Source organism: Biomphalaria glabrata, chromosome 7 (genome assembly GCF_947242115.1).
Source record: "Biomphalaria glabrata chromosome 7, xgBioGlab47.1, whole genome shotgun sequence".
Classification (NCBI taxonomy): domain Eukaryota; kingdom Metazoa; phylum Mollusca; class Gastropoda; family Planorbidae; genus Biomphalaria; species Biomphalaria glabrata.
The window spans coordinates 29,785,128-29,809,861 of record NC_074717.1 but is presented as its reverse complement, the minus strand read 5'-3'; the positions used below and the strand labels follow the sequence as shown (position 1 = coordinate 29,809,861).

At 34.3% G+C, this 24,734-nt stretch overlaps 1 protein-coding gene and 1 non-coding gene across 2 annotated transcripts; both read right to left on the bottom strand.

Annotated features, from left to right (window-relative positions):
* Window positions 1-11,112: 11,112 nt before the first annotated feature.
* Trnar-ucu (transfer RNA arginine (anticodon UCU)) lies at window positions 11,113-11,185 on the bottom strand. Its single transcript has one exon. It is a non-coding gene; the product is annotated as a tRNA-Arg (tRNA).
* A 2,817-nt stretch (window positions 11,186-14,002) lies between these two features.
* On the bottom strand, window positions 14,003-24,414 carry LOC106067231 (uncharacterized). The gene is made up of 11 exons (XM_056036373.1): window positions 24,162-24,414; window positions 19,452-19,626; window positions 19,161-19,316; window positions 18,764-18,900; window positions 17,756-17,904; window positions 17,214-17,402; window positions 17,027-17,116; window positions 16,696-16,914; window positions 15,897-16,028; window positions 15,668-15,784; window positions 14,003-15,311 (listed from the first exon to the last, which is right to left on the bottom strand). The coding sequence occupies exons 1-11, from the start codon at window positions 24,169-24,171 to the stop codon at window positions 15,201-15,203; spliced, it is 1,485 nt and encodes a 494-aa protein (XP_055892348.1). The 5' UTR covers window positions 24,172-24,414; the 3' UTR covers window positions 14,003-15,200.
* Between the last annotated feature and the right edge of the window lie 320 nt (window positions 24,415-24,734).

Below are 24,734 nucleotides of genomic sequence, written 5' to 3'. Positions count from 1 at the left end.
AAACACTCAAAGGAAATCATGGGCGTCGTCGGGGGGGGGGAGGTTTGGGGTTCAACACGCCCTCCCAGCGAAATGAAATTCCCTCCGCGAAATGAACACACAGGTCGGAGTTTAGTGACTGATTTTTTGCTTTGCTTTTGTTTATTTTAGGTGAGATTTGCCCCAGCGCAGGCAAGGAGGATTTTCAGTTTACCCCCCCCCCCTAACAGAGGGTTTTGCCGTTAAACCCACCTCTTCTATAAAACAAAACAAAAATAATGTAAACGACAATCCCCAAATTCCAAGAGCAAAGCTAAGGAAGATTTTGATTTTAAACCCCCCTCCGAAATTTTTAGTTACGATAAAACCCTGTCTTCAATATAAGACTAAAGCATACATCAGTCACTAGATTCTATGATCGTAGCCAAGAGGGGTTTTGTGTTTAAAACCCCCTCCAGCGGGGTTTGAAGCTAAAAACCACCTCTTCAATATAAAAAAAGCAAATTACACACTCTAAATTCTATGAGCGTAGACAAGAGGGTTTTGAGTTTAAACCCTCCTCCTCCACAGGGCTTTAAATTAAAAACCCCTTAAGATAGTTTTAATTTTCAAACCCCCTCTCCAGCGGGGTTTGAAGCTAAAAACCACCACTTCAATATAAAAAAAAGCAAATTACACACTTAAAATTCTATGAGCGTAGCGGAGAGCGGTTTTGAGTTTAAACCTCCCTCCAGCGGTGTTTGAAGCTGAAAACCATGTCTTTAATAAAAAAAAAAGCAAATTACACACTCAAAATTCTATGAGCGTAGCGAAGACGGGGGGAGGGGAGTTTATGTTTTGTTTTACATGTTTCGGATGTTCCTTCAGAGTTGAAGATAGTTTACTTCCTAGTCCAAACCTCCCGCAGGACGACGGGGGATGGGAGCGGGCAGGGTTTGAACCCTCGACCGTCGATAAATCCGAACGACAGTCCAGCGCGCAAACCGCACGACCAGGCAGCCATAATAATATATACATTTTATATTATGTCGCTCCCTTTCTGGTATTTTGGCCGATTCGGCGGGGTGAGGGGGGGGGCGATTGCATGTACTGCCCTCCTCACTCTAGCCCTCTGAGTGCTGGGGGGGGGGCGGTCCTATTTTTGTGGAGAATCATAGTTTGTGAATAAAATTAGTTGAATATCTATATAATATAAACTAGGTATTGATATGTGACCCATTGTAAATATGTCGTACCACACTCTAATCTCAAATTGTATCATTAGTAAATTTAAATGAAAAAGGGTTGTACCAGGTGGGAGGGGCGATACATGCAATCGCATTTCCCCCATCGGACAAATCAATACTTTTTCTTTTTGTATTATAGTTAAGAAATTACAAAATTAAAAAAATTGTCACTGATATAATTTATATATGCTATAAATTAAATTCTTATATCGAGTCGCCCCACCCCTATTTTTTAATGCCAAATGCAATCATTAGCAGAAATTATTTTAAAAAAAGCGAGGATAAGTCGTTTTCACTCAATCGCCCCTCCCCTTTCCAGACAGATTTTATGTAATTTCACATGAATTTATCATAAGTATTTTAAGAAAGACTTTGCATTGGAAAAGTTAGAATTCAAACGAAATTTTTCAGTATAAGAGTCATGATTGAGATGAGTTCTAAACTCAAATAACATTTTCATAGTCGCCTTTTCCCAACCTTTACTCAATCTGATATTTTTCTAGCTAAATAAATTTGGGACTATTACTCACAATTTATACTAGAGTTTTCTTGAATACTATTTATCGAATAAGTTTTTTTTCGGCGGCGATCCTGAAAGCAAAAATCTAAATACGTGGGGTATCATATCTTTTCAAGGAACAAATCAGTTTTATTTGCAATGTATTATGGGCCTATAAATTCAAATTAGAATATTTTTCAAGTACAACATTATTCGAAAGGTCGTTTTTTAATAGTATGAATAATGAGCTTCAGGTCAGGAGAATGCGTTTCTGCAGTGAAGAATGCAAGAAAACGCTTTTGGCGTCGGGGCTTCGCCCCGAACTCCATTTATGAGTAATGAGTTGTAGATGTCAGGAGAATGCGTTTCTGCAGAGAAGAATGCAAAAAAACGCTTTTGGCGTCGGGGCTTCGCCCCGAACTTCATTTATGGGTAATGAGTTGTAGATGTCAGGAGAATGCGTTTCTGCAATGAAGAATGCAAGAAAACGCTTTTGGCGTCGGGGCTTCGCCCCGAACTACATTGTGTAGAAGGAGCTGTACTTCTCAGGAGAATGCGTATCTGCAGTCAAAAAAGCAAGAAAACGCTTATGGCGTCGGGGCTTCGCCCCGAACTCCATTGATGAATAATGAGCTGTACTTGTCAGGAGAATGCGTTTCTGCAGTGAAAAAAGCAAGAAAACGCTTATGGCGTCGGGGCTTCGCCCCGAACTTCAACAGAAAACCTTATAGCGCTGCCCCATTTGTTTTGTTTTTCGCCGAAGGTTGAGAAATGCTGCTTTTTTTATTCTCATATTTATATCTTATCTTATCTTATATAATACAGACGTTACTTCAAAAAAGAAGATGATTACGTCCTACGCGTCATGCATTTAGTCATGCATATTAACCAATGACTTAAATTCTGCCAAGTCACTGGTTTTCCTGGCTAGCTCAGGCAACCCATTCCATGCTCTAATAGCACTAGGGAAGAAGGAGTATTTGTACAAATTTGTCCTAGCATATGGGACGAGGAATGTGCCTTTATCTTTGTGTCTTTCAGAGTATTTTATTAAATTTTGTTTTTGTATTTGAAGATTATGGTTCAGTGTTTTATGTATGATTGCTACTTTACTTTTGAGCCTTCTGTCCTGAAGGCTTTCTAAATTTAGTGATTTTACTAAAGGTGTTACTCTAGTCAAATGTGAATATTCGTTTGTTATGAATCTCACTGCTCTATTTTGTGTCTGTTCCAGTTTCTTAATGTTTTCTTGAGTTGAGGGGTCCCAAACGGAGGATGCATATTCTATTATTGGCCTAACCAAGGTTAAGTAACATTTTAGTTTTATGTTCTTATTTGATTTATAGAAATTTCTTTTAATAAATCCTAATGCTTTGTTTGATTTTTTTGTAGTTTCATCAATATGTGGATTCCATGATAGTTTTTCATTTATTATAACACCTAGGTATTTTGCGTTTTTAGTCTGTGATACTGGTTTGCCATGAATAAGATAAGTGGAATTAATTTGTTTTAGTTTTTTTGTTACTTATATATATACTAGACATGTGTTACCCGCGACCCGCGGGTCTTTATTTGCGCATTACTGTCGATATAGTCACTGAGAGTGTTTTGTAAACAATTAAACGAAATAATAATGTAATAAGTAAAGCGAATGTGTCGATGTAAAAATAGTGTGAATGAAGCTATCAAATCAAAATAGCTAATAGGCTTAATTAAATCCATTTTTTTTTTCAAATTAAAACATTTGCTTGTAGGCCTACATATATTTGATTAAAATTTGAGATGAATATACTAAATTTTGTATGTTCATGTGTATAAAGTATAAAGTAGATCTTGAGGTAGACGTTCATGTGTATAAAGTATAAAGTAGATCTTAGTAGATCTTCCCTAGTGCTATTAGAGCATGGAATGGGTTGCCTGAGCTAGCCAGGAAAACCAGTGACTTGGCAGAATTTAAGTCATTGGTTAATATGCATGACTAAATGCATGACGCGTAGGACGTAATCATCTTCTTTTTTGAAGTAACGTCTGTATTATATAAGATAAGATAAGAGGTAGACGTAGATCTAAATCTACACTAATTTAGAGTTCTGTGCTGCGCATGCGTGAACTTTTTTTCATGAATGAATATAGGCCTATCTCAACACGGCTACGCAGCTTTAGCGAACAGCGAACGAATGTATTAAAAATGCTTCAGAAAAACAAATTTGAATGTTAATTTGATTAAAATATCAAATGAATGGACAATAATTAGTATGTTTATGTGTTAAAGCATAAAACTATCTTTGCGAAAAGAAGTTTTATCATCTTAGAGTTCAGTAAGAGTTTTAGACCTAGGCCTAGGAATAGACTCAGACCTCAGAAGAGAGATGTGTTAATGTGTAACCATTTGGTAATGTCTAATGAAAGAATGTTCGCCAGGAAATCTGTAGATATCAGGAACTAATTTATGTAAAAAATGCTTTTGAATAATCTAGTGGATTGGATTTATATGTATGTTAAACTTAGCTAATGATCCTTTCACGTTATTTCTCTTTCGCTACGAAAAAAAAAATTAGGTTTGCGAAAATGGGTTTACCCGAAGTCGATACATTCTTATCTATTAAAAACGAAAAGAGCGATAGCTTTGTTAAATGAATGGGATTATAAAGTGAACAATTAAACGAAATTATATTTAGTACGCGATTCATGAATGAATGTAGATCTAGGCCTATCTCAACTCGGCTTCGCAGCTTTCATAGGTGAATGTAGCTTTAGAAAACCAAATTTGAATGTTTATTTGATCAAAATATGAAATGAATGGACTTTAATTAATATGTTTATGTGTTAAAGTATAAAACTATCTGTGCGAAGAGAAGTTTTATCATCTTAGAGTTGAATTAGAGTTTTAGATCTAGGGATGGGATTATAAAGTAAACAATTAAACGAATTAATATGTAGTACGCGATTCATTACTGAATTGTCTAATGAAAGAATGTTCGTCAGGAAATCTGTAATCACAGATATAAGGAACTAATTAATGTAAAAAATGCTTTTGAAACACAAAATTGAAGGTTAATTTTATTATATAATGAAATCAATGGATCTTCTTTTGTCTTTTCATGTGTCAAAGTAAAAAACTATCTGCGCAAAGTGTATTTCTTAAAATTAGATCTAGGTCTAAATCCTTTCTATCTTTTCTCATGTCAACATTGTAGACATGGCCTAGATCCATAAAATACTATAGCTGTAATAGAGTCGGACAACTTTATTTTTTTTGAGGGTCTTAAGTTTGTTTTAGGGCTACAATACATACACTACGGTCTAAGTTGGTACCCAAGGAACATTCCTGCCTAGTTTTATCAAGATTGGTCAAGCGGTTTTGATGTCTAAAAGTAACATACATACATACATACATACATACATACCCCTCACATTCTACTTTATAATATAGATATATATATATATACATATATATGTGTGTGTGTGTGTGTGTGTGTTTGGTGTGTGTGTGTGCGAGCGCGCTGTATGCACGTTTATGCGTAGGGTTAGGGTTTACTGGGCGTTAGGGTTAGGGTTAGGCAGAAGTTTCATAGGGCCACATTTCGGGCTGGATCTGGCCCTCGGTTCGTAAGCTGGGCAACACTGACATACACCACATCACTGGCGATCTGGAGTGAGAAAAGGGATGAGGGTGGCGATCAAGTTTGAGTTCTCATGGTGACTATGAATTTGTTTTATTCGATATTTAAGCCGAGTAATGTTTGCTTCGCTGTTTCAAGGAAATTCAAGCAGCACTGAAATGTTGTCATAGATGGCCTACTCCCCAACATGCCCTCAGTCAAAACAAGTATTGTCAAAAAATAGTTGCCATTTAATCGAATTTTACTTTAGGCTTCATATTTATATCTATCTATGATGGTAAAGTAAAAGTTCATATTTTATTTATCACTGAAACATTAAGAGAAAAAAAAAATGGGTCTATGGCATTCGCGACTATTTAGCTAACCAAATACATCCTACACTACTTTTAGCTTGAAGTAAATGATTCCATTTTTTTTTTACTTTAATTTTTCGGCTTTTGACCATACAGACCAGCTTTTCACTATGAAGATAGTGTGATTTAAAAATAGGAACTGGAAAAAAAACGAATTAAAGCGCATTGAGCAGGATTTAAGAAGCATGGAAGTAGGCTATAAATATTTTTTTTTAAAAAGGCATTAATAAACAATGATCACTCAAATTAGTTTTTTATTTTTATTTAAGCATTTATTCCATTTGCTGATAACATACTGCCAAAAAAACTAAAACAAATTAATTCCACTTATCTTATTCATGGCAAACCAGTAACACAGACTAAAAACGCAAAATACCTAGGTGTTATACTCAACATGAATAATGTTGGTTGGCCTTCATCAGTCGTAGAGCGACTATGGTTCATCTCGAACACTTTTTCATGTGGCTGTGGAGCCCTATTTTGAAGAGACACTCTCGTTCATATATATCACGGATTAAGGTGGCTTTCGCTTTGGTGGTAGAGGAGCCGGCCATTTTTAGTATGGCACGCTTTTCTTCAAGAGCTGAGGTCCATGTTTTTTCACTGTCCATAGCTTTCTTGGTCACCGTCTCTCTCCAGCTAGTGCGGTCTAGGGCAATGTCTTCCCAATGGTCAATCTAAATGTTCGCCTTTTTATTACATCCACATAACGGAGGTGGGAAGCGACCGGTTTTTCTTGAGCCAGATGCGAGTTGCCCGTAGAGAATGACTTTCGGGATGCGATTGTCCTCCATCCGGCGAAATTGTTCGAGCCAGCGCAGGCGGCGTTGCCTGAGGACTGTAAAGATGCTTGGAACACCCGTTCGCGCCAGGATCTCAGTATTGCACACTCTCTCTTGCCTTGGGGAAAGAGTTTAGTTTTCTCTCTTGCTTTCCGTAGGTAGTCCATGACCCACTGCGATACAGTAGTGTACTCAGAACGTATGCTTTGTAGACCTCCATGTTTGTCGCTGTAGTGAGCTTCTGGTTTTCCCAAACTCTTGGTCTGAGTTGAAGTTACAAATTACATGAATACTAGGCCTACAATAAATAATGGGAACAATATAGATCTAGATCTAAGGATTCTGAATAGTTCAGTAAAATATAGCATTTATCAGTGGGTTTTTTTTTCTGACAAACAGTCCACTTAGCCTTCACTAAGGTCATTTCCTAAGTGTAACTTTAAAATAATAATTCATAACAAAGTCTTGCATATATATTTCTACCATTTTTTTTTATGACACGCCTTCTACAAAGGACAACAGAGTGTAAAATTGAACACTACATTAATCCCTTTTGGCCACTTATCCGGCGATAATTGGTTTGATCAAGTATTTTTTTTTTGAAAAAAAAAAAGGAAAACGGGGGAGGGGGGGAGGGGGGGAGGGGAGAAATAAAATTGATGCATAAGACGAGAATCCAAAAAGGGGGGGGGGGGCGGATTGGTTTGACGTTTTTTCTTTTCCATTTTATTGAACGTCATTCGCTGTTTTGTTTCGGACTTTCCTTCAGAGTTGAAGAGAATCTATTTCCTAGTCCAAACCTCCGAAAGGAAGACGGGGGAATGGCAGCAGGCAGGGTATGAACTCGCGCGGGACCATCGAGAAGTCCGAACGACAGTCCAGCGCGCATACCACACGACCAGGCAGCCATCCTGTTTCTAATGTTTAGTAGAATTACAACGATATAGATATCTGAATCGTTACTACGCGATATTATCAGTTAATAAAATCAGTAGTCTAATCTCTTTTTCATTTCTTTTTAAAGAGGTCATCCATTATGAACAAATCTTTAATTTAATGTCACGTGATTTGGAAACACCGCTGTATTGATCAACATAAAAATATTCGGTAAACAAAACACAATTGTTAATGAAAAAGAAAATGCGATAAAGTTTCTAAAACAAATTTTCCATACCTTCTGTATCTACTAACGTGTAAAAGATTAGGCCTATATAAGAAAGGAATATTTCGTCTTAAAAAATATGGATCGAGTGTCAAACATTTCTGATAAGTAGCTGCTACTTGTAGGGCCTATGCCACTTTTTTTTAGTTTGCTTTTTTTTTAAAAAAAAAGATAACAAAATATCTAAAATGTCTGGTGCATATTTAGTGATTTTGTGACATGTTTTGATGACAATCTTTAAATGAAATATTTTGAGTGATTATCTTTTATTACTGATTTTTGTTTGTTTCAAATAGTATTGCCTAGAGGACCATGGGGAAATGTTATCAAGTTCCCTCGTAACCTAAAGGCCTATGAGTCACATGTTTTCACTTTCCTTGGAGCTAAAGGTACCAATAATGTAAAATTTCCTCCCAGTCAAGCCTAGTCTTGAAGGCGTCCAGGTAAAAACAACCGAATAAATTACTCAGACCCTAAATTTCTTTGCCATTGATGCGTAAACTGTGCCTTGAAAGTAAAGTACCCCTTTCAGACCTTGCGATCTATGTGCATTAAATGTTGTATTTGGTTAGATTTGTTTCTATTTTATCCATCTCATTATGTACAATTAGGAAAGAAAGACAAGTCTGCATACAGCAGGGCCGACTTAGGCATAGGCATACAAGGCAACCGACTAGGGCCTCCAATTGTTTTGTGCCTTTGAGAAGTAATAGTGAAACTTGTGACATATGTTATTGCCGGAGTTCAATATGTTTAAATAAAATGCGTTTTTTTTTTTCGCTGTTTAATTTTTATTTTTCTATTTCATTTGGGGTCCACCAAAGTCACTTCGCCTAGAGTCTCCAATTATCTAAGGCCGGCTCTGCCTACAGTTATCGGTGTGTATGAATAAAGTAGTCTGAGAGCACAGTATCCCACTTCATCGTGGTTTCTATCTGCTGTAGATAAGAACGGCTCATAGAAGACTGGTTGCTCCCCACAGCTGCAAATACCGACTGCGGGTGTAAAGGTAAAAATAAAAGCGATGTCCAGCTACCTCCTATAGTGCCTCGAAAAACGGCGAGTAGGTAGAAAAGCTGTAAAACTGTGACACCTTTCGGGTATGGTCCTGGGACATCACTAATTTGCAGTCTTCCTAATGGGCAAAGCTGGGCTGACTGGCATTGGCTTCTTACCTGAGCTTGAGTTTACATAACTCTTCCCCTGCGTTATGGGAAAGGCTCGTTTTGTCCAAGTAACATTGAGAATATCAAAAATCATCGTAGGATAATTTTTCTCTGCATCCGGAGTTTATTTGTGATTATTGTGCGATTGGGCTGTTAGCAGGTCGAACAGAGCGCTATTCGGGGAGGGAGAATCAAGTAAAAAAAAAAAATAATAAAAGAGATTTATACAAATAATAGTAAATTGCTGAAATTAAGACTTATTTGCTCATTAGTTCAATATCGTAGTTTCTCTTAAATTGAGTTTGTTAATGTGCAGGTGGTCAAAGTTGTTATCTGAATATCAGGCCTTTATATTAGTTTTCTTTAAAATGTAGAAATACAAATTTTAAGTTGACCTACATAAATACACATTCCATTTAAAACACGCTGACACACCAAGGACGGTCCCAAGCTCAGCTGAAAATGGAGAAAGTTGCGCGTTGTAGCTGGTACTACGCCTGGTAGAATCACCAAACAGTTAATAGACAGCTTTGAACTGGGAGAAGATTGACCTCAGGCTGAAATTGAATGTTTTCTGAAAGCCCACAGGCTAAATACCATCGTCTCCACTAGGCAAGCATGTATTCAACCTCACAAGACAAGCCTTCAGGTGGAACACGCAAGGAAGGAAAGAGGAAGAAATAGGCCTACTTGGCGACGAGATTTTAATGCATACGCGGGGACAGTTAGAGAGACTCGCCCAGGTTGGTGCCATGCCCCAGGTGGGACAACAGGCATAGACTAGACCAGTGATGCCCAAGGTACGGCCCACGGGCCAGATCCGGCCCGCGACGTGGTTCTATCCGGCCCGCCAAAACGCCAAAACAAAATTAAGAAAATCACCCACACCCCCCTGCCCAAAAAGAAAAGGTTGAAAAATGTAACTTTACCTACATTAGGGTTCTCTCTTTTTTCTAATGGATTGGTACCACGACATTGAACACTTTAATGTACAATGTAACTTTACCTACATTAGGGTTCTCTCTTTTTTCTAATGGATTGGTACCACGACATTGAACACTTTAATGTACAATGTAACTTTACCTACATTAGGGTTCTCTCTTTTTTCTAATGGATTGGTACCACGACATTGAACACTTTAATGTACAATGTAACTTTACCTACATTAGGGTTCTCTCTTTTTTCTAATGGATTGGTACCACGACATTGAACACTTTAATGTACAATGTAACTTTACCTACATTAGGGTTCTCTCTTTTTTCTAATGGATTGGTACCACGACATTGAAAACTTTAATGTACAATGTAACTTTACCTACATTAGGGTTCTCTCTTTTTTCTAATGGATTGGTACCACGACATTGAACACTTTAATGTACAATGTAACTTTACCTACATTAGGGTTCTCTCTTTTTTCTAATGGATTGGTACCACGACATTGAACACTTTAATGTACAATGTAACTGAAAAAGTGACACGGATCTTTACTTTTTTTTTGTGTTTGGAACATGATACTAAGCCAACATATTTGTTTTATAAAGAAAGTGTGGCTGTTTAAACGGCATATGAACAGCATTATGAAGCAAATATAGCGGTATTGATGGGAATATTGAACACAAAGAGACAAGAAAATTAGTCGGTGGTAAAACTTGCTAAAATGTTGCTCACATTTGAAGTAGAGAAATGAACCCATTTTCCGACGCGTGAAAAAAAAAAATCAAAATTCCAATTTGTTAATGTAAGTATCCATGGGTTTCTCATAAAATTAGTTTAAAGTCAATTTCATTTCTGTTTTTATTTTTGTTACTTTTTCGGTCATGTGGCCCGCGACACGAGTGTCGGAAATTAAAATGGCCCGCAGGTCGAATTAGGTTGGGCATCACTGGACTAGACGAAGAATACTTCAACATATAGAATTGGACCTATGCATTAAATCTTGTTCACATGAATCGTAGATCTATAAATCTATTCTTTAGAACTTATATTAACTTGGATTGTTAATTGTGTAGGCCTACTTATAGTTACGTTATATGTATAGTTAATGCATTCAGCTTTCTAGTTCTGTCTAAAGCTTGGGTCTTGCATTTCTGCTTAGGGTATTATTATTATATATTTTTATGGATTTAATTGACGAAATATTATTGAAACGAATGTTAACAGAGAATTATAAATGTTAAGCACTATTAGGCCTATGTACAGCGGTTGGTTTATTTTTTATTAAAAAAAAAATTGCAAAACTAAAAGTCAGCGGAATATTGGAAGTTCCTTCATGTCCCTATATCGGTTTGTTTTTTCAATTAAGGCATATATAAAAAGTATACATCATCCCTGGCGGGATTCGAACCCGCGACCTCTGGATTAGAAGTCCAGCGCGCTATCCTCTGCGCTACAGGGACTTATCTAATGATTAAGTAATTAATTCTTTGAAAAATAAAATTGTTGTACAAATTCGAGCAAAAAACGTCATGGCATGCTTGTGACATTGTCATTAATGTTTTGTATTGGTGTTCGGACTCTGATGTACAATGATGAAAGTTTAGATAAATGTGTAATAGTGTTCTAAGTCAATGACTTATTATATAGTAAAGGTAAATTATTTCATTTACATGTAGTTATCAAGATTTTAAAAAATACTTTTTGCTGATTTGGAAATGTTTTAGCCAGTTTTGCTACAGCACGTGAGTTAATCACCTCTGGCTCACTACCTACAACCTACTTATCGTCATCTAGTATAGTTTCTAGTTTAATATTAGGGTGCTAAAAAATACTATTCCTCTACCTTATGATTAAACCCAGGTCTGCCTGGGCGTGCGGTATGCGCGCTTGACTGTCGTTTGGTCGTCTCGATGGTCCTGGGTTCATACCCTGCCCGCTGCCATCCACGGTCGTCCTGCGGGATGTTAAATTTGGACTTAAAATGCTGATTATCTTCAACTCTGAAGGAACATGCAAACATTAAACAAACTCACAAGTACTTCTGTTTCGGATCGTTGCGTCCATTTCAACGTAAAATGTATTTTGATTTTGTGATGTAATATTGGTGGCCGATCTGTTTTCGTTACAATGACGGAATCCTGTTTGAACCTTATATTTTTTTTTTATTGACTACATTTTGGTATCCTATGTCTATGTGATATGTCCTCCCCACAGAGTGAATCGCGCGCCCAAACATGCCGAAACGAAGAACATATAGGAGACTGCATGCGCCGCAAGGTGCGGGAGGATCAAAGTCGTAAGTTAGCAAGCTCTAGCGGTCAATGTTATCAAATGCTTTAGAGAAATATAATACTACTAGTCGACCGGCGGCATAGCAGACGCCGCTATTTTGCAGGGCCGGTCTTAGGCCACTGCAACCTATGTGACCGAAGGATCCGCACTTTCATGGAACCCGCGCTAATTCAAGGTGTATAAATTATTAAATTAAACCATTTTATAACTTAAAACAGATTTCCCGCGCACTCCTGTCGATTTACCAGGAGCTCCTGGAAATCTCCCGAAATTGCAAAATATACGAAAAAGTCCTTAAAATATACGGAAATACATAGAAAAAAATTGTCATTTTGAGGTGTCATTCAATATATGGAAAACGTCAATCCTACGCGCTATTAATAAAAAAGGCATTATGCATTAGCCGTAATTGTGTAATCAGGTGAAAGAAGCTTCTCGCACCTCAAACTAATGAAGAATTACTTGATGTCAACAATTCTCAAAGATAGATTGAAACATTTGGTAATTCTTGCTATTGAGCGGGATCTATGTGGGAAACAGAATTATTATGATATACTGTATGACTTTGCTACACGCAAGGCTCGTAAAGTAATTCTGTACGTAGTAAAGAATGAATAAAATGCATAGACGAATTTATTTTCTAATACAAACTCTTAAATTTGACTTATTGTCCGCTTCCCTACCCAAACTTGGCCCCGCGAGATCCGTTTCGAATAGGGCCCCACAATGCTTAAATCCGGCCCTGCTATTTAGTGTTTGTAAAATGTTTTAGACCTACATGTTTCGGATGTTCCTTCAGAGTTGACGATAGTTTACTTCCTAGTCCAAACTTCCCGCATTAGATGGGAGCGGGCAGGGTTTGACAGTCCAACGCGAAGCCATCCGTAGCGAGCTGTGAAAACGTGTTCTACCCCCCCCCCCCTTTTTTTTTTTCGTGGGGTGACTATCCGCAGAAATAAGAGAGAGATCTTTCCTTTACTTCTTGTTTGACCTGTTTAGAGAAGAAGAGAAGTATATATATAGATAGATATCTTTTTTGCTCATTGAACAGTTCTCAAATAGACCTATTAGTTGAGCTTCACCGTAACAGCAATGTAAGCCTGTGTAATCTAAGTTTACGTACCTCGGAACTTCAGGTCTCTCACTTGACCAAAGATAAGTTTTGAAGTGTTTCACTGTGACTAGACTTTGACAATATGAGACTACAAAGATATTTGTAAATCATGTTCGTGGGATCAGCATCCTTTAAAATGTCAATTTTCTTACAGAACTATTTTTCGTCTAAATAAAATGCAATAATTAATAAATGCCAAATACACCGTTTTGTAAAGAAGTTTATAAAGCACTGAATTGTACTCATATTATAGACATAAATATGTCTATGAATGTACCATAGACATACATAAATATAGACTGGCCGAAGGAAGTAACTTCATGTAACTTGAAAACATGTATATCTATTGTATTCGGATTTCCGAATTATGAATAATAGCATGATCTTCATTCTTAGAGATTAAACAAAACTACACTGCCTCCTTATTTACAATATATATATAGGTGTGTGGCTGAAATAGATATGAATACTTAGCTTTTATACTATTATACTAAATGCTATATTATAGGCCTACTATATAATAAAGTACACAAAATTGCAAGTCACAAATTTTCGTTTCATAAAACTCTTTAATCGGCCAGTCTATATTTATTTGTCTATGGATTGTACTTAAAGGGGCCTTAACTCACGATTGCAGAAACTATAAAAATAAATTGATATTAAATGAAAAATGTGTAGGTGTGTAATTATGTATGTTTTATAATTTTTATAGGAAATTTTTATAATATAAGAGCTAATTTAAGATATAAATCTCTAGATATAAAAATCAGGAGCCGAATTTTACTAGTTTATTTATATATCTTTTTTTCAACTTTCTTGATAAAAGCAGCAGTTCAATAACATAAATTAGTAAAAAAAAATAAGAATAGAGTAATATTGATACAAATTTTATTAAAATATTTAAAACAGCAAGAACTATGCCAAGTAGGTTACAAAGAATGCACATAATGAATAATGCAAGGATTTCTAATATACTTTGTATTTAAGGTAAGGATGGAATGTTTCTATGTGGAGACAGGCCTACAGTCATTAATCATGGCCAATTCAGCAGTTGTATCTTCCTTACCTAAATAAAAGCATCTTGAGGCATGCCAGCCTTGAAGTCCCCAAGAAAGATGGAGGTTTGCCATAAGCTGATTGCTGATGTTAACAAAATACATAAATCCCTGAATGTGAGTTAGGAAAACAAGAAATCCAGATCATGGACTCGCTGGACAATGGAAACATTTTTAAAAAATATTGATAACTGTCACCAAGTAATACAACCTGAACATTTCAAATGCATATAACATTCAAAACTACTACTTGATAAGCTATATGATGTGTAGAAAAATTCTAATCAATGCTAAAGCAAACACAGAAATAAAAGTTTACTGAACAAATAATTAAAACATTGGAAAACAAATTATTTTTGTCTCTTCAGATAATGAGAATTGTTTTCAGTTTACATTCATGAATTGATATTTCTCATATAAAAATTAAAATAAAATCCTCTAAAGTTTATCAAGCACAACAACACTTTGATAACAATGTTATATTTTTTAAAAATAGTAAATAGCATATAAAATAAATACTAGCACCAGCTAATATTTATTGATTAGAAAAGACAATTTAATGTAATATGAAGTAACTGTCATAACTTAGTAATACTCTCATATATTTACACAATGCCCAAGATTAAGTTTGTATTTTTTTATGGAAGACAAACTTGTAAAATACAACTAATCATTGTCCCAGCATATATTTAACATAGTCATGTGGATTGCATTGAACACTTTTCAATAATAAAAAATGTATATTATTCTATCACTAGAAAACACCAGAAATGTGTTAAGCTTTTTGCAAACAATTTTAGCAAGCATTTAGCCATACCAGTATAATAAATGCCGGTAATATAAGCTAATAGTTGCCACTGAAAAATGCCCATATGGGTGCTGTAATCATGTACCATTGTAATCATAACAGTAGCATTTGAATGTGAAAGTACTATTATAGAACAGACTAGAAACAGCAAGGTGCAGAGTTACTTCAGTTTTGAGGTTTCAAGTTTTAAAAAAATGCCTTGACATTCATGGTTTCACAGCATAAAACAAAGCCCATCTTTGATCACCTCTTTCAACTCGATGTTTTTTCTCTTTCCATCCATCCACTATTGTTCTGTAGCCATCTTCATCAAATTCCTTAAGACAATGAAAAGAAAATATTGAAATGAATCATTGAAATATGTAACAGAAGATATAAATATTCAAATTAACTACATCATTTTTAAACAGAAAGAGAGAACAAAATGGTAATTGTACAAAATTTAATATTAAAGATTGTCAAGAAAAGGTTTGAAAATTAAAAGCAAAAGTACCCGGTAGCTAATTCTTTTGAATGTTTTCAATATCTTTTTTTTATTGATAAAAAGAGCCCTTGTATTATAAACCATAGTATGCCTTTAATTCAATATGAATTATTAATAATTTAGTTAAGGCAAGAAATAAATAAACAAGTTAAAAAAGATATTAAAACATAATTTAACAAGCATTCAAACCTTGATAAATTCATCTTTAATTCTTTCTGTTCGTTCAATTTCTGTGTTGAGAATATCAGAAAATTGATCTGTCTTGTCTTCTGCTATAACATTAATGAATCCAGCAGCTTCCAGAACCTGGTGAAATTGAAAGGTGTTTAGTTTAAAAAAATTGAATAGCAGACACATAATTCTTAACATGAAATGTATTCATGGAACTTTTCATAAATATTTCTGAACAAAGACTAACCTTTCCATAAGCAGGTGGGGACAGTAGATAATAACCTCTTTGTTTGACATAGGCCTTAAACTCTTCTGAATGTGAATCAGGACTGCAGCAATAATCAGAGATAAGAATTTTGCCTCCAGGTTTCAGATATTTCTGTAAAATACATACAAAAGTAAATTGCTTGCTTTTCTTTTTTTTTTTCAAGAAAATTATATATATATATATATATATATATATATATATATATATATATATATATATATATATATATATATATATATATATATATATATATATATATATTATAAAAAATAGAAAAATATTTGTTATTCTTGAAAATATTTTTTTTTCTTTTAGATTTATCCTTGAAGAAATGTTATTGACATATTAAACATCACAAATTCAATTTAAATGAATGAGCTTTAAAACATTTGTTAAATAAAGTGGAAAGACCACAAAAGTATAATATTTGACAAATATTGCCCATCCAAAGATATCCACCCAAAATAGTCTTGGGAGAACAATTGCAAGATCCCCAGCACTGTCAAATAAATCAGTAAGTTTAATGAACAGACCCATTTACTGTGTCACAGCATCAGGCCGAGAAAACTGTCCCTACATCCCATTGAATAATTGCAATTAGGCTATTAATGAAAGTTTGTTTTTTGTTTAATAATTCACTGAAAATAAAATAGCGACTAAACATTTTGTACTTAACAAATAAATTAGACCTTTGAGCAAAACTTAAATGTTAAAATGTTTTTCATGAACAAAAAGGACAAATGAAAATAATGTAAGCTCAATGTACACAATAACTTACAAAAAACTTTTTAAATAGAGCCAGTTTGTCAGCTATGTGAAGGATGACGTCACGGCTGTAGATCACATCAAATGACTCAGCTGGATACTCTCTTTTTGTGGCATCTGCAACTTCAAAGACGACTTCATCAGGACCACACCCTGCCTCCTGAGCTCTGTCTAGGCCAATGTGAGTCATGTTGGAAGACAAATCTATGATCATCACTCTGACACCAAAGTTCTAGAAGAAAAAATAGATTTTCATAAATTTGATAAAAAAACAGTTGAATAAAATCTAATGCTTTTATCCATCACTTTTTTTTACGCGGTAAAATGATTGAATTAAAACTGACCTTTGCCATATAAAAGGCACTTCCACCTAGACCCCCACCCACATCCAATACTCTCTGTTCAGGCTGCAAATTTAACATCTCCACGAATTCCTGCAATGTGAACATATTACAAAGTCAACAATATATATTATATAAAATGAGTCTCCTTTCTAATCAAAATATGTGATGTTTATAAGTAGATCAGTACCTTAGTTGTTTCTAGTCCACCAGTACTGACAAAGGCTTTGCCATATATCTTTTCATAGAGCAGAATGCCTCGAGTGGAGTATTGTTGTTTGTCGAGAAACTCCCTGAAACTTTTGAAACCATGAAGTTGAGAGTTATCCTTCTTAACTTTCTCCAGAAGCCAAAGCATTTGGTTATTGTTCTTTTTTCTCTAATGGCCAAAAAATAACAAACAATAAATAATTATAATAGATGTCTAGTGGTGACAAATCATTACTACATATGTATGTAAAGTAACATTTTCATCTTTATAGCAATGCATCAATAGAAAGAAAAAAAAAAAGAGATCCTAACATATGTGTTTATCCTAGATTAGTTAGAACTAGATTTAGATTGGTGATAGGGTTAGATGTATAGTTACCTGTAGGAGAATACTTAGGATTAAGTGAATATTACACTGAACTTTTAATGCTGTTTATCCTTTTATATAAGTGAGCAGTAATTTTAAAATGAGCTGAAGGCATTTTTTTAAAACTCACTTCTAAAGAATCTTTTTGTTTTTACCTTGATGTATGTGTGGACAGACTTTGAAACAACGAGATCAAATCCATAGAAATTATCTGCATCACATGGTAGGGTGACAGATGAATAATATGCCTCATACAATTCAGGCTGTCTGTATTGGGTTGGATTCACCCCTCTGTCCTTGTCACCTAAAAAAAATATTTAAGAATGAAATTTTTGTTTAAATTAAAATCAAAGCTATAAATAAAGACCAGTTATTAAGGTTCAAATCTTGATATAACCTAGGAATTTTAAATTTAGCTAGCGATGAGTTGTATTTGAATAGCAAATAAAGACAGCACAGAAACCTTCTCTCAGATTATTATAATTAATAAATTATTGCTATAAATAGCGAGTCTCCTATGCTTCAATAACTCATTCAATTCCCAATGACTCAATCACCTCCTAAAACTTGTTAAGTTCCCTCTGATTCAATTATCTCCTATAACTTGTTCAATTCCATCTGATTCAATCACTTTTTTGTTTGGGAGGTTTCTGTGCTGGCTGATGTCAAATCTGTGTAATGAAATTGCATAAGTCACACTGTGAACTATTTCAACAATCTCATGTCCCTAACTAAAATCAGTCACCCAAGAATGCAACAGATAATTATTAAGTTTTGGTTTAGTTTTCACAATAACTCATCAAGGAAATAATTAGACAATGGTTATCAAATTGTGCAGTATGCCATTGGAGAGTGCCCAGCTTTGTTATAGGGGAATAATAACACTTTCAGATATTGTTTATTTAATATTACAGGCTTGTTTAACTTTAATAAAAATTTTGTTAAATGTTTGACACAGAATGACAATTTTGGATGTGTTATTGTTATATTTGTTTGATGGTTTACAGTTCAATCCCTTTTTGCTCCATAGACTGTCATTTTGCTTGAGGTTTAGTTTGAATATAATAATCTTTCTTTGTATAAATGAACATGTTGATTTAAAATAGATTGTATACTAGCAAGTTACTTCATTATTTTTTAATTCTTGAAAACAATGTTCTCACCAGACTGATGTCTACAGGATTCTCTTATAAACAATTGACCACCAGGTCTGAGCCATGACAAAAGTTTGCCAAACAGATCTTGGACTTCTTTGTCTTCTAGATACATCAGTAGCCAGTTGGAAAAAATAAAGTCAACACTAAAGAAAAAAAGAAAATTTATTTGACACATTACTTAAAATTGGACTGAATACTAACAGTATCTTATATATATGTAGACTCTATTGTAAGACTAAAATAAAATGTAACTAAGTAAAATTATTTGCTTGCTATCCAACTCTAAAGAATTAACTTGTCACTCAAAGGCCGTGGAAAGCTTTTAACAAACCTGGGAACTAAGTTGTGTGTTCACCCCAGATCCAGTGTATGAGACATAACAGAACAATGCATTAATCCTCACCTTTCACTTTGCCTTTCTATCTTGGTTACATCTGCAACAACAAACTCAATATTTCCAAAGTGATGATTTGCCTTTCTGTTCTTTTCTACAAAGTCTTCCATAAAGTCAACAGCAATCACTTTCTCTGCCTTCTTTGCAATCTCGGCTGTGAAACGCCTGAAAAATGTTGTCATTTTCTTTTACACAGACCTTTTTATTTGAATCAAACTAATATTATCTAACTATTTTTATAATTTATTTGTGATAAAATTCAATAATAAAAATAATAAATGTATGTTGCTGTTTCTTTACCCTATGCCAGCTCCAAGTTCTAGGACTGTCTTCCCTCTAAAATCTGGCAAATAAGATAAAATCTCTGGAAGTTCTTCTTTTGTCAGTTCCTCTGCACATGTGTCCAGCATCATTTCTTTAACAGAGCCTTCTTTGGAGTGCTCCTTCCAATAGTCCAACATGGCTTGTCGAACTTCTGACGATAAAAAATGTAACTTTGTAATTTTAATGTAAGTCTAAAATGTAAAAGTAATCATTTAAAAATAAAATAAAAGATTTAAGTTGGATACAAAATATATTTCATGAAATTTTTTTTTTAATGTTCACCTACTAGATTCTAGATCTTTTTCTTACAGTAACAAGCAGCACCAGGTTGACACTATTCTAGACCTATTAAAATCTATTTGTGCTTAACATAATCAGAAAACACCATGCTTACTAAGTTTTGGTCAAAATCATAAATCTAGTTTTGAGGATACAAACTATTTTATTAGAGCAAATTTTAACTGATTCCTTGATATATGTATCAGGAGATCTCATAAACTGCTGTACAGGTTCAAATGAAATTTTGCAAACAGGTTACTTTACTTCTAAAGTGGTTGCAAAGATGTGGTTTTGACAGATTTGCGCAGCTTAAACAACACAATTTGAGAAAACCATCAAGCATTCTATAAATTAGTATTCTATTTTCTGTATTTCCCCAAAAGGTTGCATTCTATATAAAAGCATAAATAGAAATTGCACAAAAAGTAAGACTATTATATTTTAAAAGCATATTTTCTTTCTTTTTCCCAAAGTCAACCTATTTTTAATTTGTCTTATGTCATTGTATTTTCATTTCCACCTCCTTTTAGTAAAGAACAAAACTTAGCCTAAAAGCATAAAAAAAAGATAGTTCTAGAGTCTTTTTCTTTTTCAAGAGAGAGCAAGGAATAATAAGGATTTTTTTTGTGGAGACATTCAAATGAGGGGCTCCAAAAATTCATTTTCCCTCCTTCAGACCTAAAATTGATGGTGTGTGGTGTCTATTACAGTACTTTATACTTGCCTTATGATTGAATGATGCAAAAAATACAAAATAAAATAACCAAAGGTGCTATATATAGAATTCAAGAATAGAAAAGTGAGTAGGGAGGGGTCGATCCCTTGGAGGATGCTAAAAAAAAAGTTAGGGGGTGTCACTATAATAAAGAAAGAGCCAATAATATTGTTAAAGCGGGGGTGGGGTTCCGTTAGAAAGGCAATATTAAATTACGAAGCTAAAGAAGAAATTGTACATAGAACTTTTTTGTAGCAGGGTAGGGGGGAAGTAAAAGTGATCATTTAATTTATGGTGAAAAGTATGTATGCATGTGTGTGTCGAGGAAGGTACAAGAAAATGGAATTAAAAAACTATTAGCCAACACCAAACCAAATAAAGCTTCTGGACCTGATGATATTCCAGCTAGATTACTCAAAGAACTAAGTAATGAGCTAGCCCCAGTGTTCAAAATACTCTTTCAGGCTTCACTTAACCAGGGCAGAGTACCAAAGGACTGGAAAGAAGCTAATGTCACCCCCCTATTTAAAAAAGGAGAAAAATCTGACCCAGGAAACTACAGACCAGTATCACTTACCAGCATCACATGTAAAATCCTAGAACACATAATATGTAGCAACATCATAAACCACTTAGACAAACATAATGTTCTCACACCATACCAACATGGCTTTAGGAAATATAGATCATGTGAAACACAACTAATAGGACTAATTGATGATTTTTCAAAAGGTTTAGATAATAGTGAACAAATAGATGCTATCTTACTAGATTTTTCTAAGGCTTTTGACAAAGTTCACCACCATAGTTTGCTTAAAAAATTAAAATATTTCGGCATTAATGGTCCACTGCATCAGTGGATTAAAGACTTTCTGATAGGGAGAGAACAAACTGTAATAATAAATGGCTCTAAATCAACACCGATAACAGTAAACTCAGGTGTACCTCAAGGAACAGTCTTGGGTCCACTACTATTTTTAATTTACATAAATGATTTACCAAATTGCATTACTTCAGAAACAAAAGTCAGATTATTTGCAGACGATTGCATAATATATAGAACAATAAAAACAACATAAGACACAGATATTTTACAAAGAGAATTAGATGAATTACAGAAATGGGAATCAAATTGGAGCATGTCTTTCCACCCAGAAAAATGTCAGTTGTTAAGAGTAACAAAAAAACTAAAACAAATTAATTCCACTTATCTTATTCATGGCAAACCAGTAACACAGACTAAAAACGCAAAATACCTAGGTGTTATAATAAATGAAAAACTGTCATGGAATCCACATATTGATGAAACTACAAAAAAATCAAACAAAGCATAAGAATTTATTAAAAGAAATTTCTATAAATCAAATAAGAACATAAAACTAAAATGTTATTTAACCTTGGTTAGGCCAATAATAGAATATGCATCCTCTGTTTGGGACCCCTCAACTCAAGAAAACATTAAGAAACTAGAACAGACACAAAATAGAGCAGTGCGATTCATAACAAACGAATATTCACATTTGACTAGAGTAACACCTTTAGTAAAATCACTAAATTTAGAAAGCCTTCAGGACAGAAGGCTCAAAAGTAAAGTAGCAATAATACATAAAACACTGAACCATAATCTTCAAATACAAAAACAAAATTTAATAAAATACTCTGAAAGACACAAAGATAAAGGCACATTCCTCGTCCCATATGCTAGGACAAATTTGTACAAATACTCCTTCTTCCCTAGTGCTATTAGAGCATGGAATGGGTTGCCTGAGCTAGCCAGGAAAACCAGTGACTTGGCAGAATTTAAGTCATTGGTTAATATGCACGACTAAATGCATGACGCGTAGGACGTAATCATCTTCTTTTTTGAAGTAACGTCTGTATTATATAAGATAAGATAAGATAAAGAAGGAGCATTATAAAACGTTGTTTCAATTCAAATCAAAAGTCTGTCAGGGAACATAACAATGCACAGGATAAAGAAAATACAAAAAGGAGGTTCCAGAGAGACAGAGAAGGAGAACTATACATTCGAACCAGAGTTTTCCAGGTATGCCATTGATAGGTAAATCAATCAAGCCGTTTTCAGAGGATTCTACTTATAAACTAGATTTGCTGGTATTTAGATTTAAAGAATAGGATTTAGATAACAAAAGTAGCTTTTCTGTAGCCGTGTGGCAGGAAATTCATACCCATGTGCCTAGTAAACGTAGTACATCTAGATCTATATAGGACCTATACGTATTAATATTTATCTAGACATAGAATTTCTATGTCTAGATCTAGTTTACAAAGTGATTGATAGTAATGATAGACTTGAAGTTGACGTCAATGACAGTGTGAGTGTAACATTATAGTTTAGAACGCCTAGTCAGCCTAGATCTAGGTTAACCTTGATTCATATTATAATTATGATACTGTTAAGTCAAATGATAACAGTATCAGTTATATAAGGATCCCTCGTGTGGTCCTGTGGGGTAGATCTATTCATATACATCAATAATCTATGAGCGATGTCGGTTTCTTATTTGGAATATTCATTATCTTTTTTCATAGTTAAGTTTTTAAATCTTCGTAGCTCTTTTATCGGGCTTCTCCGAAATCATTATCATCTATTTTGAGCTTCAATACAAAGGTGACAGGTCAAAGGATAGTAGTGTATGGTCTGAGAACTGTGCAAAATGATTGGCTCCTTACACATCATGAGAGTGGAGGCAGTGAGAGGGGAGAGAAAGAGACGTAGATCAAAATACAAAAATAGCAAACCTAGGTCTACTAGATCTATATTATAAAGAAACAGCGCTCCTAACTAAAGAACAGCTGATATATGACCTAGTTCCAAAATAGGTCAAAATTTACGCTACCGGCGAATTACCGGCTAAAAGAATAATGGCGTAGACATATACTATATTATATATACTATACAGTATACATATGATATAGATCTAGAAATATATCATGAGATGCATATTGCAAATAATTTTCAAATAAAGAACCGATTTTTGTTTTGTTCTATACATGTATCAAGATTTTAGCATATTCAAATTTCCATCGACACAGAAAAAAAAAAAGTCTAGACCTTGGTGGTTTTTTTTTTTTACCCATTTATTATCATTTAATGTTTATAACACTATAAATACTAAAATAGTATAAAGTCAGGGTATACGACTTAGCCTTACTGCTAATTAAATGTTAACTTTTAAAAATCTTAAACTTAAAGCCTAAAAAAATATAGGCCTACGTACTTGTAACACAACTGAAATAGATCTACTATTATCTAGTCTAGAATAATATACTAATACTAATACAGTTCCTTATATAAGCTGCCCTTATGTAATGGGTTTCAATGACATTTGGCAATTAGATCTATTTGTATTGAATTTGTATAGCCTAAATAATAGATCTACTAAAGTTTCTAAACAAACAAAAAAATATCTAAATCTATGATTAGTATGATTATGACTATGATTAGTAATAGTATGATGATATCTCATTAATCTGTAATCTAGATTAGATTCTAGTAGATCTTCGAACTACACTACACTTGTCTACAGGGTAGTACAGTCACAGTCTAGTCGCTCACTGTACTATGAGAATATTTTGTTACATTTAATAAATAGATCTAATCTAGGCTATTCTATATCTAAATATGTCGGTCTACTCTAATTCTACAAAATGAAAACAAAGAGACTGACCTGCCGGCATTCTGTTCTGTTTACTTGTGTGGACCGGACGAAAATATTAAATAATCGATGACTGTAATGTTCCCTTGGTAACCGTTGTTTGTATTGCGAATAAAAACCAGACACAAACTTATTTATACAGGTTACTCTAAAATCTAAAGCCTATTTATAAGGTCGCCTAATAATGTAGTCACAATGCAAATCTAATTTTAGTCATACACTAATAGATCTAGATCTAGTTAAATCTAGTAACAGACCTCTCTAACGAAATTTTCCACGTTTCACAGGCTCCGCCTTTTCCTAACTCGCTGCTTTCTCATTCGCTCAGCATATTTTGCTGACAGCGCATGCGATTTTTTTTTTTTTTTAATTTTGAGACTAGAAACGGACCATATATTTTTTTTTCCTTCCTGAGTGGGTTTATGTCTTTTTAAATGATAGTCATTTTTATCATTTGTTAAGATTACGAGGATTAAAACACGCACACACAACAAAATGACATAACATTTGGCTTGTGCGAGGTACACTCATGGAAGTCATGGTCAGTTTGAATGTAGGTCAAGCAGTGACCCAAGGCTTTTGTTG